Source organism: Lycorma delicatula, chromosome 12 (assembly GCF_047948215.1).
Source record: "Lycorma delicatula isolate Av1 chromosome 12, ASM4794821v1, whole genome shotgun sequence".
Classification (NCBI taxonomy): domain Eukaryota; kingdom Metazoa; phylum Arthropoda; class Insecta; order Hemiptera; family Fulgoridae; genus Lycorma; species Lycorma delicatula.
In genome coordinates this window covers 70,412,577-70,429,876 of record NC_134466.1, presented here as the reverse complement: position 1 = coordinate 70,429,876, position 17,300 = coordinate 70,412,577, and the positions used below count along the sequence as shown (strand labels likewise).

The following is a 17,300-nucleotide window of genomic DNA, read 5'->3' as shown; positions in this document are numbered from 1 at the left end:
GAAGCGATTAAGTAATAGAAGAGTTAGTAAAAATACACTAACTCTTTTTTTAAAAACATAACAGTTTCAAATTACAATAAATATTATTAATTAGAAACAATAAATTACTTGACTGACCTTCATTTTAATTTTACCTTTTATATCCCCTGAATTCTTCAATTTAGGTTAAATGATCTGAAGATTTTTACATTGTAGATAATACAAAAAATTACAGCAGATCTGACTGTAAAGAAGAAGTGCAGCGAACAAATAGAGTGAAATATGAAAAAAAATTCAAGTTTGTTTTCAAACAAAAGCTTTTAAGGAATAAATTGTGAGAATACAATTTTTTCATTTATATTTAATTATTTATTTATTTAAATAATATGTAAGTAATCAAAAAGGGTTAACAGGTACAACAAGATTAAATATTACAAATTTATTAGCCCGTCATTAATAAATAATGGTAATAATACAATATAAAAATATCTACACAAATATTAACAAAATAAGTCATAATAATTGTCATTGGCACAAGCATTAATATTAATTAAATTAGCGTTCTATCTTGTTTACAATTAACACTTAAAAGTTAATGTTTAGTCATATTTAGGCATTCAGATGTCATATTCTGGACAGTGACCTGATTCATTCTCGCACAGAATCAATTGTAAATGTTTGAACACATAAATTTTAGTTGTTTATTAATAATATTAGATACAAATATGAAAGAATAATAATTAACTTTCAAATACAAAACAGAACAAAATTATCATTTCTGCTGTAACCGTGTTTTAGTCTTTTCTTTTAACTGTCCACTAACGGTTAACAAAAATGGCAACTTAACTTTTGGTGAATAATCTGATTATTTAGATAAACTACAAGAATATAATTAGTAAACTAATTCTCATTCCGCTAATGAGATAGGTAAAGTTGTGTAAGAAGATATGACTATAATCTCTATAATTTATAACTGAAATGTAACTCCGATAATATTTTTCATCTTCAAAAAATTAGTGTATTTACAATATCATAATAATACAATACGTATAGTAAATAATCAGTGTATTTATGGTTCTGTAACAAAAAGAAATGTTATCGTGTAGAATATCTAAAAAAGCATTGCATTTAAATTTTTTATATCTACTCGTAAATAAAACAAAACGTCATATGAAAAATGTAAAATCATTGGTGGAATCTGAAATGATTTTTATATAGGGCAGAAGTGTTTCTTTTTAAACAAATTACAATTTATTACAACATTTTGGTTTTAACCGTAGTGAAAATTAAGCTATGTACGGTTATTATATCCAATAAAGCTTATGCTACAAAGTTAATTTAAAAATAATAACGATCTATTAAAAAGATAAATTATAAATAATGGGAAAATAAAAACTAATTTTACTCATTTCAGCAGATAAAGGTTATGATAATTTTTTTTTTTAAATATTGCTGTACATTCAATAAATGTAAACAATGGATATCATTTGTTGCAAGATGAGTAATAAGATAGATATCACTTACATCTAATCGACTGAATTACTCCAGCAAACATATGTTATTTTATACAGACAGAGCTATCAATTAAAATGAACATGCAATGTCAGTTTAATAAGTGAACAAGAAAGTAAGTACAGCAATGTAGAAAAAAAAATTAATTATGTTAAAGTGCATTTTAAAAGAAACTGAATGATTTTCTGCATTCGTCCAATATCGCAGTTATAGTATTTTTCATCTAGTATTTCACTCTAGTTCAGTAAATCTATTGCTTATTTATGCACTGTTTGTTGCATTTGTTCAGTTGAAAAAAAATCCAAGCGATTTTTTTATCAAGGAATTTTCATTTATTCCCTCCATCCTGTTTTTATTTAAATTAATACTTAGAATATATAGTTATTCTTTTAAAAATTTAATTTCTGGTTACATACACAGTATTTTTACTGTCTACAATTAAAACCATTTCTCTGCTACTTTAACAAAAAAAAAAAAAAACTTATATTTGAAGAGAAATAATCTGTGTTTTAAAAATGTGAGGTGCAAGTTATAAACAATTCTGTGAAAAAATAAAAGCAGTTATTAAACAATTAGTATAATTTCAAATATAATAATAATCACAGGTATCTAAATATCAGAACAGCAGAATTTGCAGAAATCTTTATTGAACTAGTTTAAAGGAAACAACAGTTTTCATTAACAAGTGATGCAATGTTTTAAATAATGAAAGTAACAATTGCAATTGTGTTACTAGAACATTTCTAACTAGAAGATGTTCTATATAGTATATTTTTTAAAAAGTAAAAAATTATTTTATTAAAAAATAATTAAGTTATAAAAAAATTAAATAAACTAATGAGACAGGATTACAAAAAAAGGTTTTATATGCGATTATTATTTTCTATACTGTTAAAATTATCATTGATATGAAATGTTAAAAATGTATTACACGTTAACAATTTATTTCTTATAATTTTCTCCATTAACTTTTGTACACAAAAAAAAGTAAATAAATAAAAAAACAAAAGACTTGGAGCTATCACAGACATCATCATTCTCAGTCGATAACTTGTGATCCTGTGTACAGTGCTTACAACATTGCTAATATAGTGAGGTACTTTTTCATACTTGCTAAACCACAATTCTATTTTATGTTTTATTTTAATTTTTACTCTGTTAGATTAATTTCATTATAGAGCTTAACTTATAAAATTCAATAGAAAGTTATCAAGATTTACTGTTCACAGAACTGGTAGGTATATTATTAATTAAGTATTAAAATTCAAAAATAACAGTGATTTATCAGTTTTTTATAATGTGGATCAATTTATTAATAATATTATTTTAATTATTCTAGCTAATTTAGTATATTATTAAATAAAACCACATTGCGAACAATAAACACTCAGTAAAAGTCAATGTTGGGTTATTTCATTTTAATTCAACAATTTTTCAAAACTTATTGCATCACTATTTTTAATTTTGATGATATTTGGTTTATGATAACTACCTCCCTTGTAGTGGCCAAAAAATATTTTTTTTTATTAAAAAAAAAAAAAAAGTTTTTCTTGGGTAATAGACTATTTTCTAATTTGCCAACAGGTAAAAACAGCCATTTTCATCGCTTTTTCCATGAGTTGTAGAATTCTTATTTTACACCATACAGAGGTCAAAAAGGGCTTTTTAGGAAGAGTAAAAATGGAACATCATCTTAGTATACTCAAAATTAATTTTGTTACATAACCAAATTTCATAATGTTTACTGAGATTATTACAAACTGTTGTTTTTTCAAATTTTGAAAAACAGTTACATCAACCCAGAAAAAAATTAGTATTTTAAGTTTATTACCAAGCAGCTGGAGCATTCAAAAGATTCAAAATGGGTTTAGTGTCACTCAGTATTTAGCCTGTCAATTCAAACAATTAATTAAAACAAGTAGAATTTTGCCGCAAGTCGGCAAAAAGAAACCCAGTCATGTAATTGATGAAAGTTTTATTAATGTGTCCAAGATTTTACCAGAATGATGGGCACAGTTGAATGATGCCAGGCAAGAAGGCTAGTGTTTCTGTAAGCCAAGCTGACGGGAAGGAAATTAATATTAAAAAAGACTTATCCTATGTAACTTAAAAGAATTGTATGCTACCTTCAAAGAAAAACATCGTTTAAAAATTGGTATCTCAAAATTTGCTGATTTAAGACCTAAATCTTGTGTTCTGGCTAGTGAGTCAGGTATTCACTGTGAGTGAGTGTATGTATGTGTGTGTATATGTGTGTCACCCACCAAAATGTAAAACTAATGTTATCAGCTCTGAAAATGAAATTTGATAATACAATTTTCCTTTCAACCATGGTATGTGAAATGTGGATGCTGTCACAGTGTGAAAAATGTCCAAGCACTAATGAAGTGCTCAGATTACTGCATGAAAGCTGGGATTATTTTGATTTTGAAATTATTTTCAAACAGTGGGTTTCTGTTGAATGTTGTAAACTAACTACTCAAATTCTTCCATTTGAAGAGTACTTAGAGATAAACTTACTAAAAATTTAAATAATCTAAAAAGGCATTTTGTTGCAAAGAAGCAAGCTAATTTGCTCAACATTAAAAAGGAGAACTTGTTGGAGGGTGAATATATTGTAATGGGAGAATTCTCAAAATTTCCCTTTTGAGATACAGGCTACCTTCTAAACGTATGCCATACTACATCCATTTCTCATATATTTTAAAAAAGAAAGGAAATTACAAAGCCAAAGCTATATGTGATTAGTGAGTACTTGAAGCACAATACTACATCGTTCTTCTGCTTCCAAAAGCAAGTTATAAATAAAGTAAAAACACTGTTACAAGTTAATTTTTTTTTTTTACTTTTCTGATGGCTCCTCAGAAAATTTATCCAGCCAAGGATAAAAACAAAAAAAATTTCATAAATTTGTACTACCATCAAAAAGATTTTGAAATCGCAGCTGAATGACTTTTTTTGCCTTATACCATGGAAAAGGACCATGTGGTAGCATTTGTGGAGCTGTACAAACGACTGTGACTAAAGCAACCCTTCAAAGGACAATCAACAATCAAATTGTTACACCTGAAATGAACAATTATTGCAAAGACAATATTAAAAATATAACATTTATTTTCTGCTCTAATAAAGGCGTTCAAGAGACTGATGAATACCTCAGTTCTCATTATCAGGTAATCACAACAGTCCCAGAAACAAGAACCTTTCACAGTTATGTTCCAGCAAGTTAAAAATGTATTCTGAAAGTCCAGGCGACCTCTGAATCAGAAACATTTACATTAGTATCGGTACACAAGGACATTAGTGTTTCTGATTGCTTTATAGGTTTACCAAAGCGAAAATGTAAAAATTATGTCTGTATACGATGGCAAGTGGTGGTTAGGCGAAGCCATTGAAGTTAAAATAAATGAAAATAAAAAGAAATATTGAATACACTTTTTCCATCCACAGGGTCCTGGTACTTCATTCAAGAAATCATTGAGGGATAATCAAACATGGGTTCGACTGAAAAATATTTCAAAGATTCTCACGCCTTATGTTATGTTAGTTAAGTTTGTTATCAAAAAGTGCTAGATTTATTCATAGCTTCCATTAGGAGATGTAAAATAAGGTAAAAGTGAATTCAACAACTTGTTAATGTAATTGAATTGTTTATCATTTTGTAATTATTATTTATAATTTTGTAATTGACTGTTTTTAATTATAAATTTATTCATTCTAAAGAGTTTAGTTGTAATTTTTATGATCTGAAAAAAATATGTAACATCAGCATTTTTTGATATGTTGTTTATGGTGAGAAGGAACAATGTTTTTAGCGGTTTTGTTGGCTTCATTACTCGTCAACCCCTTGAGAAACAAAATAAATTTTATGTGATTTTAAAGTACATAAAAATTACTTACTGCTGAAAACATTTAATATTTTTGCCACCTGTCCCACCTGTGGTTTTTGGGTCACAAAAATGAGACATTTTCAAAATCGTATGATTTGACGGCCATTTTTTTTTTAATGAAGGACACTTAGTAACAACCCAATTTTTTTTTTAAGTACTAATAGTACCTAAGAGTTAAAAGGTAAAAAACAGGCCTGTTACTTTAGCCCTTCATTATTTATTTTGGGCCCAAAATTTGAAAAACAATTTGTAAACGTAATCTCAGTAAACATTACGAGATTTGGTTCTGTATAAAAATTAATTTTGAGTACACTAAGATGAAGTTCCATCTTTACTCTTTCCAAAAAGCCCTTTTTGACCTCTGTGTGGTGTAAAATAAGAATTCTACAGCTCATGGAAAAAGTGATGAAAATGGCAGTTTTTACCTGTTGGCAAGTTAGAAAATAGTCTATTACTCAAGAAAAACTTTTTTTAAATAAAAAAAAAATATTTTTTGGACACTACAAGGGAGGTAGTTAATTAGCTAGAATAATTAAAATAATATTATTAATAAATTGATCCACATTATAAAAAACTGATAATCACTGTTATTTTTTAATTTTAATACTGAACTAATAATATACCTAGCAGTTCTGTGAATAGTGAATCTTGCTCACTTTCTATTGAATTTTATAAGTTAAGCTCTATAATGAAATTAATCTAACAGAGTCGAAATAAAAATAAAGCATAAAAGAAAATTTTGGTTTAGCAAGTATGAAAAAGTACCTCTCTATATTAGCAATGTTGTAAGCACTGTACACAGGATCACAAGTTGTTATCGACTGAGAATGATGAGGTCTGTGATATTTCCAGGTCTTTTGGTTTTTTATTTATTTACTTTTTTTGTTGTATATACAAAATGTTAAAGGGGAAAATTATAAGAAATAAATTTATCAAAAAACCAGCATCATAGTAAGTATAAGAAACATATAACGTATGTCATAACTGCACTGAGAAATGCACTATGCTCCTAAACTAGAATAAGATCCATCTCATTAGAGGGAAGCTATACGTTTAAAGATGAAGTAAAATTGAAAACAGTGAAGAATCTAAGGAGAAGCTACTAAGAGGCAAAATGTAAGACTATATAATGTTAAAAGAAGAAGAAAGGAATGTGTTCAGACAGCAGCAGTAATGGCTAAGTGATAGAAACTTACACTTTTCTAAAATAAGTTGAAATGATAGCGGTGACAGCACACTGATAGTGTAATTTTCTTTGCAAAGAAAATTTAAGTTTGCATCGTCTCAGAATGTATTAATCTAAATTTGATCGATGAGTCTTTGATCCTTGGTGTCATTTAAAATATAGTGTTTAACAACGTTTTTGTAGATCAGGCTTAAAAATAAATAAATCATATTACTCCTGTTTAATTTCAGATAAATAAACACATCCAACCTTTTTACTTGAGAGCCAAGAATGAAGATTACGAACAACCTGCATGCACACAAAATTTTCTTCAACACAGGAAAAAGTTGTCATTGTAGAATAAAGATGAATCTGTTGTTAACACTTTACAATCATTCACTTCCTTAAACACAATTATCAATTAAAAGCACTATACTGACTACAAAGATTTTGGTGACTTTGTAGTCACCTTGTTTATATTAAAAAAGTAATTATTCTAGAGACACACTTAAAATTTTAAAACTGATAATTTTCTTTTTAAATAAATGAGAAATATTTATATTAACTGCTTACCATTAAAATAGAAAGACTAATTTTAACAAGTAACAGTCGAGTAGCCAGGTATTGTAATATATCCAGTTTGAAAAACTGTTCTATCAGGTGCTTGATTAAAATTTAATGCAAGTAATTTTTCAGCTGCAAGCGGATGCCATACACCAAAAGTACAAGATTCATCTTCAGTGATATCAAAATAATGACAATGTGAAGTCAAACGCATTGACGGAATATATTCAAACATATTTACATATGAACAGTATGGCAGAAGTAATGCTAAGCCTAAAATAACAAAAAATAAATGCTACAAATAATTTTGCAAGTTTTTTTAGGAGTTATATTTATTTAAGTAACTTAAAAAAATATACTTCACAAATTTCATTTTATGTTATATCTAAATATAATAATATAATGAATGGTTCATTAAAATCATTTTGTTTTTTATTAATTTCATAAAGCGCTAATACATTAATTTTTTTCACTAATAGTTTCATTATCTACTGTAATAACGACAGGGTTCTGTTTTACTCCAATGACTGAGATAGTGAATATATATATATATCTCTGTAGCTTTTAATATTAAAACTTTTTTGTAAATCCACTTAACAATTTGAGATTATGTTAAATTAAGGATATGTATACACAAGTGTGTTTACTTTGGTGATAATAGCTACAGAATAACGGTATGATGAAGTTGTTTTGGCTTAAATGATCATAAATCACATACTTCAGTATATATATATTTTTTTAATAATAATTAAATGTATTGAAATCAAAATAATATAATGTATTTAAGCAAAAAATTAATATCTTTTTATTTTGTGTAGAATAATACTACGTATAAATCAATTTTTGGTAACCAAACCTTTTATCAATTAATTTTTTTAGGGGCCTAAAGGCGGCTATTCAAAGGATAGCGACTACACATTATCACTGGGCTTCAACCAACCATCGGCCTTCAGATCCAATGAAGATTCTTGACGGGCTGGATTTTATGTCTGCTCAGGAGTACTGCCTTTTTATACTGATGTGAAGAACAACTACGATTTCAAGTCAGATCACTCACCTGTACTTCTGACAATCAGTATAACTTGGCACTTTCTGTTACATCTCTTGTTTCCTTATCGCTCAGTACATCTTCGACCGATAATGTTGGTCAAAGTCTTTCACATTCCCGGGTTTTTTCAAGCGGATTAACAATCATCAAAGGATTATTAATCGGGACTAACATACGGTTCCCATGAGTACCGGCGATACAGTGGACCACTCCAGCAGAGCACGCACGTGTATACTGAAGCTAGAGCTAAATATACAACTGGGTTCACCCAGGTGCCCAAAGACATTGTTCGAGACTCACTATGTAGAGCCATCCACCCATCAATATGATAGTTTCCAACTTGGCTTATTGTCTCATGTCATAAGGTGTTGCAACACCACCGAGTGTATGTATAACAAAATTTATGACAAATTGTTCTTAAAAAAAAAAATATCTGCTATGGTTGAAAGGATGCTAATGTGACAATCTGAAGGAATTTCTATATTAAATGAAATGTTGAATTAAATATGTGATGTATAATATACACTGGTGTTGCATTAAATATATGAGCCAAAATCAGAAAACTAATGGGAAACTTTATTTCTTCTGAATATTGGCTTCACAAACATCCCTTCTTGTAAACTGTATTTTTTATTAGTTAATGGTTATTGCAACTTTTCTAATATGATGCAAGAATAAAATAATAAATGTAGAAAGGAATTTTTTAAAGTACAAAATGTAGTATGATATAATTTTATATGGTGATACTGTAAAAAAGCAGTAAACAGAAATGAAAAATTGCTTTAGAACATCAATAAAAATTATTACAAAAATAAATTCATAAAAAAATAAAATAAGTATAACTAACTAAGATGTACATAATAAACAGGGACTTTTACAACTTTTTCTCGGGTGTGATTCATTATCAGTAAAGGGTTTAACAATATAACCAAATTATATATTGACCAAAATTATACCATGTTGTGGTTTAGACGATTTACAAATTCTATAAATTGCTTAAATAAATGTAATTATACTGATTTTAATGCTTTAAATTATAATTTTATTTCGCTATTATAAAACTTACATACATGTCCACACAATATGCTATATCTTATACCAGCATAGTACTCTAGGTATGAAAATATTATGCATAATTCTATATTTAATTGTATCTCTTCCATTGTACAATGTAGAGTATACAAAAGACATACACACTCACTAGATGTGGATTGTAAACTGAAAAATTTCCTACATTTTTTGTTAATTTCTAAAAAAAACTTAAGAAACACTCAATCACAACTACTTTACAGCATTCTTATGGGTGTTTAAACATTTTAATCAGATATATTCATACCATTTATATTGCAGATAAGAAGAGCATTCAAAGTCAAAATTTTAGTGGCCTTTAAATTCGAACTAATCTCCAATACCCAATTATTAACATAACATTACAAAACTGCATTCTGAGTACAGAATGTTTTAATTTTTTTGAATTTTCTTTTCCCATTTTCGTGAAATATAGTAATATAAACAAGAAAGATGGAAAAATAAAAGTGAAAAAGTCCTTCTGCAGCTGCAGGATCAACTTTTGTAGAGCTGCTAATTTTCAAGTAGATTAATTTTCTTTTAATATTTTATACAGTAAAATGTAACAGTTGTCATTTAATTATTCATTTCATCATTGTCATTTCATTATCTGGGCTGAGGCAGCTCCATATTCACTCCCTTCTTTTCCTAGCTAAATTATTCATTTAACTTGCATTTTTTAACATTTATTTTACTGAAATTAATCTTTTTAAGATTCATATTATTCCTCTGTACTGTTAAATTATACTTTAATTCTACTTATTTAAACAACCTAGTTCAAAATATTGAAATAAGACTTATCTTACCTTAATTTTACCACGACAGTACTTTTGTGGGATCCTGCATCCTCAGGAATGAAATATTTAATTAAACTGCATATTAGAAATACTAAAATAATGAAAATTGTGTATTAATTTATTATGTAACTCCTGCTATCTGTTGCAGTTTTTAAATTATCTGATAGTTTAAACTAAAATTCTGTCTGTATTTATATAAGTAATATTTTTCTGATATATTTAATTTTATGTCATCTTTATTAATTTCTAATACGTCTAAATTTTTGTTAACATCAGAAGTAGCATTTTATAATTTCTATAATATTCAAGAAATTTAGTTTTAATGGATCTACTTGTTTTTCATATATAAATACAATCACAATCATTACATTTAATTTTATAAGTTCCACAAAAATCTTTTATTTTATCATTATTATTTTTGCTTTTTTATGTATTTTATTATGCGGTTATTAAGTGTATGCTTGTTTAAATATTTCCTTATTGTAAATTTTAGTAATGTTTTCAATGATATTGTCAGTAATACATAATACTTCATCTATATGTTGGCACTTTATTATGTATTGTTATTATGTATTTGTACTTATTATGTATTGGTAAGTAAGGTTTTGTTATTGTGTTTTGATAGTTGTTTTTTATAATATTATTAATTAAAGCCATATCACATCCATTTTCAACCGCTACATATTTTATGATTTTTATTTTATTATTTAACTTTTCTTTCTTATTATATGTGTATTTGATTTGTCTATTGATCATATTTGTACAAGAGTTAATTTTATAAGATCAAGGGTGATATACTTTCTGTATGAATTGCTATATTATTAGATTTTTTTTATATATACATAAGCAGTTTTCATGGAGAAAGTTTTAATAATTTCATTTCAAAGTATTCTAAGCGACCGGCACCTAATTACTACAAAAAATCAGGAAAATTAGGTTATCGTAATAAAATGATACCTAAAAATCCAGAAGATGGAGGATTTTTCCGTATGCGCACAGAAGTGTGGGCTTGTAAAAAATTCCAAAGACGCCATAAATCTCTAGGATCAATTAAATGGAAATTAGTTTCTGGGCTAGAATCTCTGTGTTTTATATATGGACTAAACACATCAAAATCTGGATCTTTTAACCACTGCAAACAAAATTAAAAATTTACACAATTAAAGCTACTTTAAAACATGACTTAATTAAAATACACAATTAGATTATCTGGTAGCTAGATTTTATTAAGCATATCAACAGTGAAAATGAGAAGATAATTATGTTAAAATCAAAATTTAGATTTAAAGCACTTTCATTTTAAAGTCATTACGTTTATGGCTATGCATGGCTAACTTTCACTAGTTACTGGATTTTTTTAGGATGTAACTACAATACATTATACATAATTTTTCTTTCAGGTATTAAGTTTTTGGGTGTTACAATCTTACAATCGGATCTGCTATCTCATTACTGACATTCTAAACTCCTTCTACCATTAGGATTGTATTTGAGATATATGTATTTAATATATATGGAACTCTTACTTTCTGATGCTCTCAGTACAAAGTCTGCTCAATTCTGATGATAATCCTGGATTTTTTAATTCAAACTGTAAATGTAAAGCTCCCTTCACACATTATTGTTTTCCTTAAATTTCAGTCTGTTGTGTATCCAGCCACTAATCTCAGAAATCTCATTTCATTTTTTTTTTATATATGTACTGATACCTTAGTCCATGTTTTACTTCTATGTATACATCAGGATTGGCGTAAACCTTGTTCTTTAATGTTTACTTAATTATACCATTCGTGTAATTAAACCGCTCTTCTTCAGACAGATATCTATTTAATTCTGATAAGTAACATCACAATCCAGGAAGTATTGATTCATAGTGTTCTACCATTAAGGCAGCTCCGGTCGTGGCTAATGCTCTCCTTTTTTTTTTAAACCGCACCAGGGCTTAAGAGAAGTTGCCTCGATTGACATGATGTGACGCGGCGATGACTAATCACCACCCTACAGAATTGTCCACCCTTTGGACCTTCCCATCGGAGAGATGCTCTCTACCTTGTTCTATCTTTTGCTGACCTCTTTGTTTTAGCATATTTTCCTTTTTTCATAATTCCCCATCATTTGAAATGTCTTCCTTCCCTTTCCTTTCTTTCAATTCACAAAGCCTTCTACCGCATCCACTACTACTAACAACCTTCTCATACAAGGTCTTAGCCGGTTCCTTTTCCAATATTCAATCACATTTAGCATTTTCCTGCTTTCTCTGATTCTCCTTAATATTTCTTCATTTGTTACACGATCTAGTCATCTGACATCATTCTGCGTCACATCCACATCTCAAAAGCCTCAATTCATTTTTAGTCTGCCTTTCTCATCATCCATATTTCAGCTCCATAAAACATTCTGCTCCAAATAAAAGGTAATATAAGCTCCTTATTTGTTCAGTCATTAAAATCATCAAATCATTCATATTACATGCATTCTTTGATCCTGTCAACAAAACACCATAACCTTTGATTCATCTGCTATTAATGTTAAGGTTAAAATATCATCTCCCTGTAGTTTTAATAATGTAAGTAGAAGTATCTTCTTGCAATCTGCTATGACAGCCTGAACTCTGTGAACAAAGCTCTACATAACGTGTCATACCAAACTATCACTATAATATTACAATACATTATATTATTATATCACTATGTAATACTAAATTTACATAACTTACATAAGTAAAAAATTAAAATGGAATTTTAAGTTTCAAATAAGTTCTTGTAATATCTTCTTTTTTTTCAATGGATATAACAAGGTTCCTTAAAAGTAGTTGCAATTGGGAGCTACACACTTTTTTAACATTTATAACATTTTTGGAAACCATTTATAGAAGTCCCTTCAGCTGCTTCATTATATTATGATATCCTTGAATATCATATTATAAGTCCTTGAATTAAGTTTCTTTTTATTGTTGATTTCATGCTAGGAATGGTGGATGTTGTTGAAATGTTCACTGTACCATGCAAAGTAGTTCTTGACTACCACAAAATAATATGTTGGCTTTTCCTAACACAAAAGAATCTTATGGTTTGGTTTCCATTTTCTATGACATTTTCAACTGACTGCACTTCACAAATGATGGACAGATATAGCTTGTTCAATGTTTTGCTTTTTGGAATGAATTCAAGGTTGACAATAACTGAATAAAAACATCTTCATAACTTTACTCTGCTCTTACCCAAACAAAGTTTCTGTGTTCAAGATGATACTAATTTTTATTAACGAACAACAAAAATGCAGTCATCTGTATTGTGGAGAATATGGCAACTTACAACTAATATTCATTTTTATAGAATAAAGTTATTGATAATTCAATCTCTGATTCTATTTTCTCAATTCTTATATCATCCAGAACAAAGTCAATATTTGTCACATTATGCAGGTGCTCACTATGAACATCATCATCAACATTAACATGATGCATTCAGAAATGCAAAGAATTGAGTGAAGTGTAAATAGCAAATAAAAATAAATATGAATTAGTTTACCGATTCTTATGTAACTATTTTTATAAAATTCTAAATAATGTAACATATTAACAAACAAAAATGTTTTGGATATTTTTGCAATAAACATACAATTTTGAAAACTAAATAAAACGCATATAAACAAACCAGCTTATACAATCTCACTAGCAACTTGTGCAACATTTTTAACTTTGTATTGTGTTTGTCCAAATGCATGGAATACATTTATAAAGTTGTACGTTATTTTTTTTAAATATTATGCTAAATAGTGCAATAAAAGAAACAAGAAAAATCCTTTTCAGCATGTAATCAATTAAAAAAAAATTATTCAGGGAATTATAGCACTCATATTACACATTCAGAAAATATATAGTGTTTTGTATTCAGATCCTACACGAATTACTTTTTGGTTAGGTTACAGATTTTTCTTTGTACATTTAAAATAATTATTTTGTAAAAGAAGTACTTTCACAGAATTTTTTATAATTGCTTTATTTATATGTTTAAATCATGATAAATATATATGTATTTTTTTTTATATCTATGCATCGTTTGTTGTACGTACTACATTGCTGCTGCAAGGAAACATACTTTTAACCTCTATAAAAGTTTTATTTTATGTTTAAAAATTGCAGTGAGGTGGGAAAGTATTAATTATTGTTAATATTTAATAATTAATTAAATAGTAAAGATAATTTTTTTGAAAAATTAAATTATTAAATTAAAGGGAAGATTTTTAAAGGGATAAGTTAATATATTTGTAATTTTAATTAATATTCAACTAATAAAGGTTTTTATCAAATTTCACTTTCAAATTACGTGAAGGATATGATGTTTTACCCATGACATAAGACAGTTAAAGAACACTACAAAATCAATTTGTAACTAAAATCGTAACAGTATATAATAATTATTATCGATAATAATAAGATATTTTTAATAATTAACATTAGCGCTTTCATGGTGCACACTGCTTCGTCAGATGTAAAAATTACAATAAAATAAAAAAATTAAAAGAGTAGAATGATATCTCTTTTTGGTTAGGTTGTAAACTAGTAATGGAGGGAAATTTTAATTGACAAACTTCTCTTAAAATCTATTTTAATTTTTACATCTGATGAAGCAGTGTGCACCATGAAAGCACTAATAAAAACAAGCAGTAATGAATTTCATTTTATTATTATCAATAATAAGAAATAATTAAGTAACATATGGTAGGTTAACAACACATTAAAAAAGTATTACAACGCTACTTAGGACAATAAAATCATGACTGCTTATCTGTCAAGACATCATAAATAAAAATAATCAATAACATATAAAATCTGTCATTTCCCAATAGTTGAAACTGGGGTTCATAGAATGAATCCATGTAAATTTTATTTACATGGTGTAAAGAACATAATTTCATTCAGAGAACTTTTAATTGATACAATAATATTAAGTAAAATACAAACCTGTTTTAGAGTGGACGTATAATTAGAAGGATCCCAAGCAACAAGTTTAATATCTTTATATAAAGGTGAGTTTAAAAAATTAAATTCAGGTTTTGATAACACTTGTGAATTTAAAATACGTATGGTAGTCTTAGAACCAACATCTTTTTCATAGCCATCTGTTGGAGCATGATTGAATCTTAAAACAAGATCATGACTATCTATAAACATAAAAAGGAAAATACAAATAAATAATAACAGTAAAAAAAAAACTTTATACACAGCAACAAAAGTAAAAAGATAAATTAATAAATTTCAAGCAGAAACAAACAATAAGCTGTTATAAAATGGTTATAATTGAAAAAAACTGCATAATTAATGATTTATAATAAATAAAAATTACAAAATACATTCAATATAGAAAAAAATTAAGTATGTCAAACTCTAGAAATTTTGTTTAAATGTACGTAAGAGAATTGTACAAATATTTCTTACCACTATAAAAAAGTAACTAACAAAAATTTCACAATAAAATTCTTTTTTTAACTTCTACATACCTTAGGTAACATTTTATACATAATCACCCAGAACATTTAGATAATATAATACTATGTAACACGTTATTGTATACACGTATTGTACTTGTCCAATACCAGTCATTAAGGGAAATTATGAATTTCTTTAGTCCTTTTATCGCTTGTGATACATATCCTTCCAAATGAGGTTTTTAGTTACAAGAAGAGCTGGAGGAAATCACTAAGGGCCAACTCAAAGCTGTAGAGTGGATGGTCAAACACTTCCTACTTTAAATTTTTAAGAAATTGTGTAACTTCACTTTACTTACAGTTTATCAGTTAAATATGCAAGGACCCATCTAGCACAAACTTTTTGATAGCAAAATGAATACATTTTATAACTTAGTAGGAGAAAAACACGAGGAGATTTTTCAAGGTTATGTTATATCAAAATGTATCAATGTGCAGTGCCAAACTGCAAGATGACTTCATTTACATGACACAGCAAATCATTTTTGACAGCTGGACACTAGATTCTATTCAATGATACCAATGTTCTTGCCATATTAAATCTAATTCTCAACGTTGTTGAATCTTTTATTGGTTAATTACTTTTAACAAAAAAACTAATATAATAATTTTAATGAATGAGTCGCAGAAGTGCATCTACCTTTTAAGAATTAATGAAACAGGAAACTAATAACTTACAACAAAACCAAATCAAAGATCTGGAAAAACTGACCAAATCTAACCTTAATTTCTGCAAAACCTATGTTAAAAGCTTTTTAATACAAAGCCAATTTTAATAAACAAAAAAAAACCCGAAGCAAATTACTAATCTAATCTAAATATACATACGATTATTACAAATTATAAGGCTAAAAATAGAAACAAAAGAGCAAAAGTCAACTATCAAAGAAGAAATCTTCATAGACTATACGGCAAGCGGTAAAATCAAAAGATAATTTAGTAATAAATCTCTCTTTGAATTTCAGGGAGGAGTGGATGACGAGTTTTCTGCACTGAAACAAGAGCATTTCGTATACTATTTCCACTTTCAAATCCTATCTTTCTGAAACTGGATTTTCTGGGATGGCTGCTAAAATGTAGATCACAGCTAAATATAGAAAAATAACTAAAGAATGCTTATTTCTAATATTAAACCTTGCTTCGAAAAACTTTGCTCTGCAAGAGAGGCCCAAGGGAGTCACTAATAATTATTAAACTTATTTTTAATTTACTGTTGATAAGTTAATTATTAAATTACATTGTGCAGTACTGATACAATCCTATTTATAAGTGTATTATATCAGTGTAAATGTATATTCTATTATTTATTATGTCAGAACGTATTCTGTTTTGCTTTCCTTTCAGTAAATTAATACATTTTTTTAATATTTTCTTTTTGATATGCTTGCGTCCCCCATTTAGTGTTACCAGGCTCCCCTACGGGCGCGCACCCCACAGGTAGAGAAAAACTGGGTTACTACAATCGAGCTGGCCTTTAATTTTGACTTGTACAGAAGAATATACAATTGAGTTCTTATTTTCTAAGATCCTCAAAATATAACACAATTTTCTATAGACATGATTTTTCTGGTTTGAAAATTTTCATATCAATAGAAATAATTGATAGTATTACAATAGATGCTTGTTCCAGTAATTATTTTACAATGTTTGAATATTTTTAAATTTACCATACAATATCAAATAATTGACACAAACTTATAAAAAATCAATACTAATAAATCCATTAAAGATTGTAAACTGTATCCCTAACAATTTATTTCAATCACATTTACTACTCCTTAGAGAGA

The 17,300-nt window shown here is 27.6% G+C and overlaps 1 protein-coding gene across 1 annotated transcript in view; it reads right to left on the bottom strand.

Annotated features, from left to right (window-relative positions):
- Nucleotides 1-390: 390 nt before the first annotated feature.
- SiaT (beta-galactoside-a-2,6-sialyltransferase) overlaps nucleotides 391-17,300 on the bottom strand; it is a 44,384-nt gene continuing 27,474 nt past the window's right edge. Inside the window, exons 6-9 of the mRNA XM_075379614.1 lie at nucleotides 14,990-15,189; nucleotides 10,981-11,155; nucleotides 7,120-7,383; nucleotides 391-1,056 (exon numbers count right to left, since the gene is read on the bottom strand). Of these exons, the coding sequence (XP_075235729.1) occupies nucleotides 7,142-7,383; nucleotides 10,981-11,155; nucleotides 14,990-15,189 (617 nt within the window). The 3' untranslated portion in view covers nucleotides 391-1,056; nucleotides 7,120-7,141. The remainder of the gene's footprint in view (nucleotides 1,057-7,119; nucleotides 7,384-10,980; nucleotides 11,156-14,989; nucleotides 15,190-17,300) is intronic.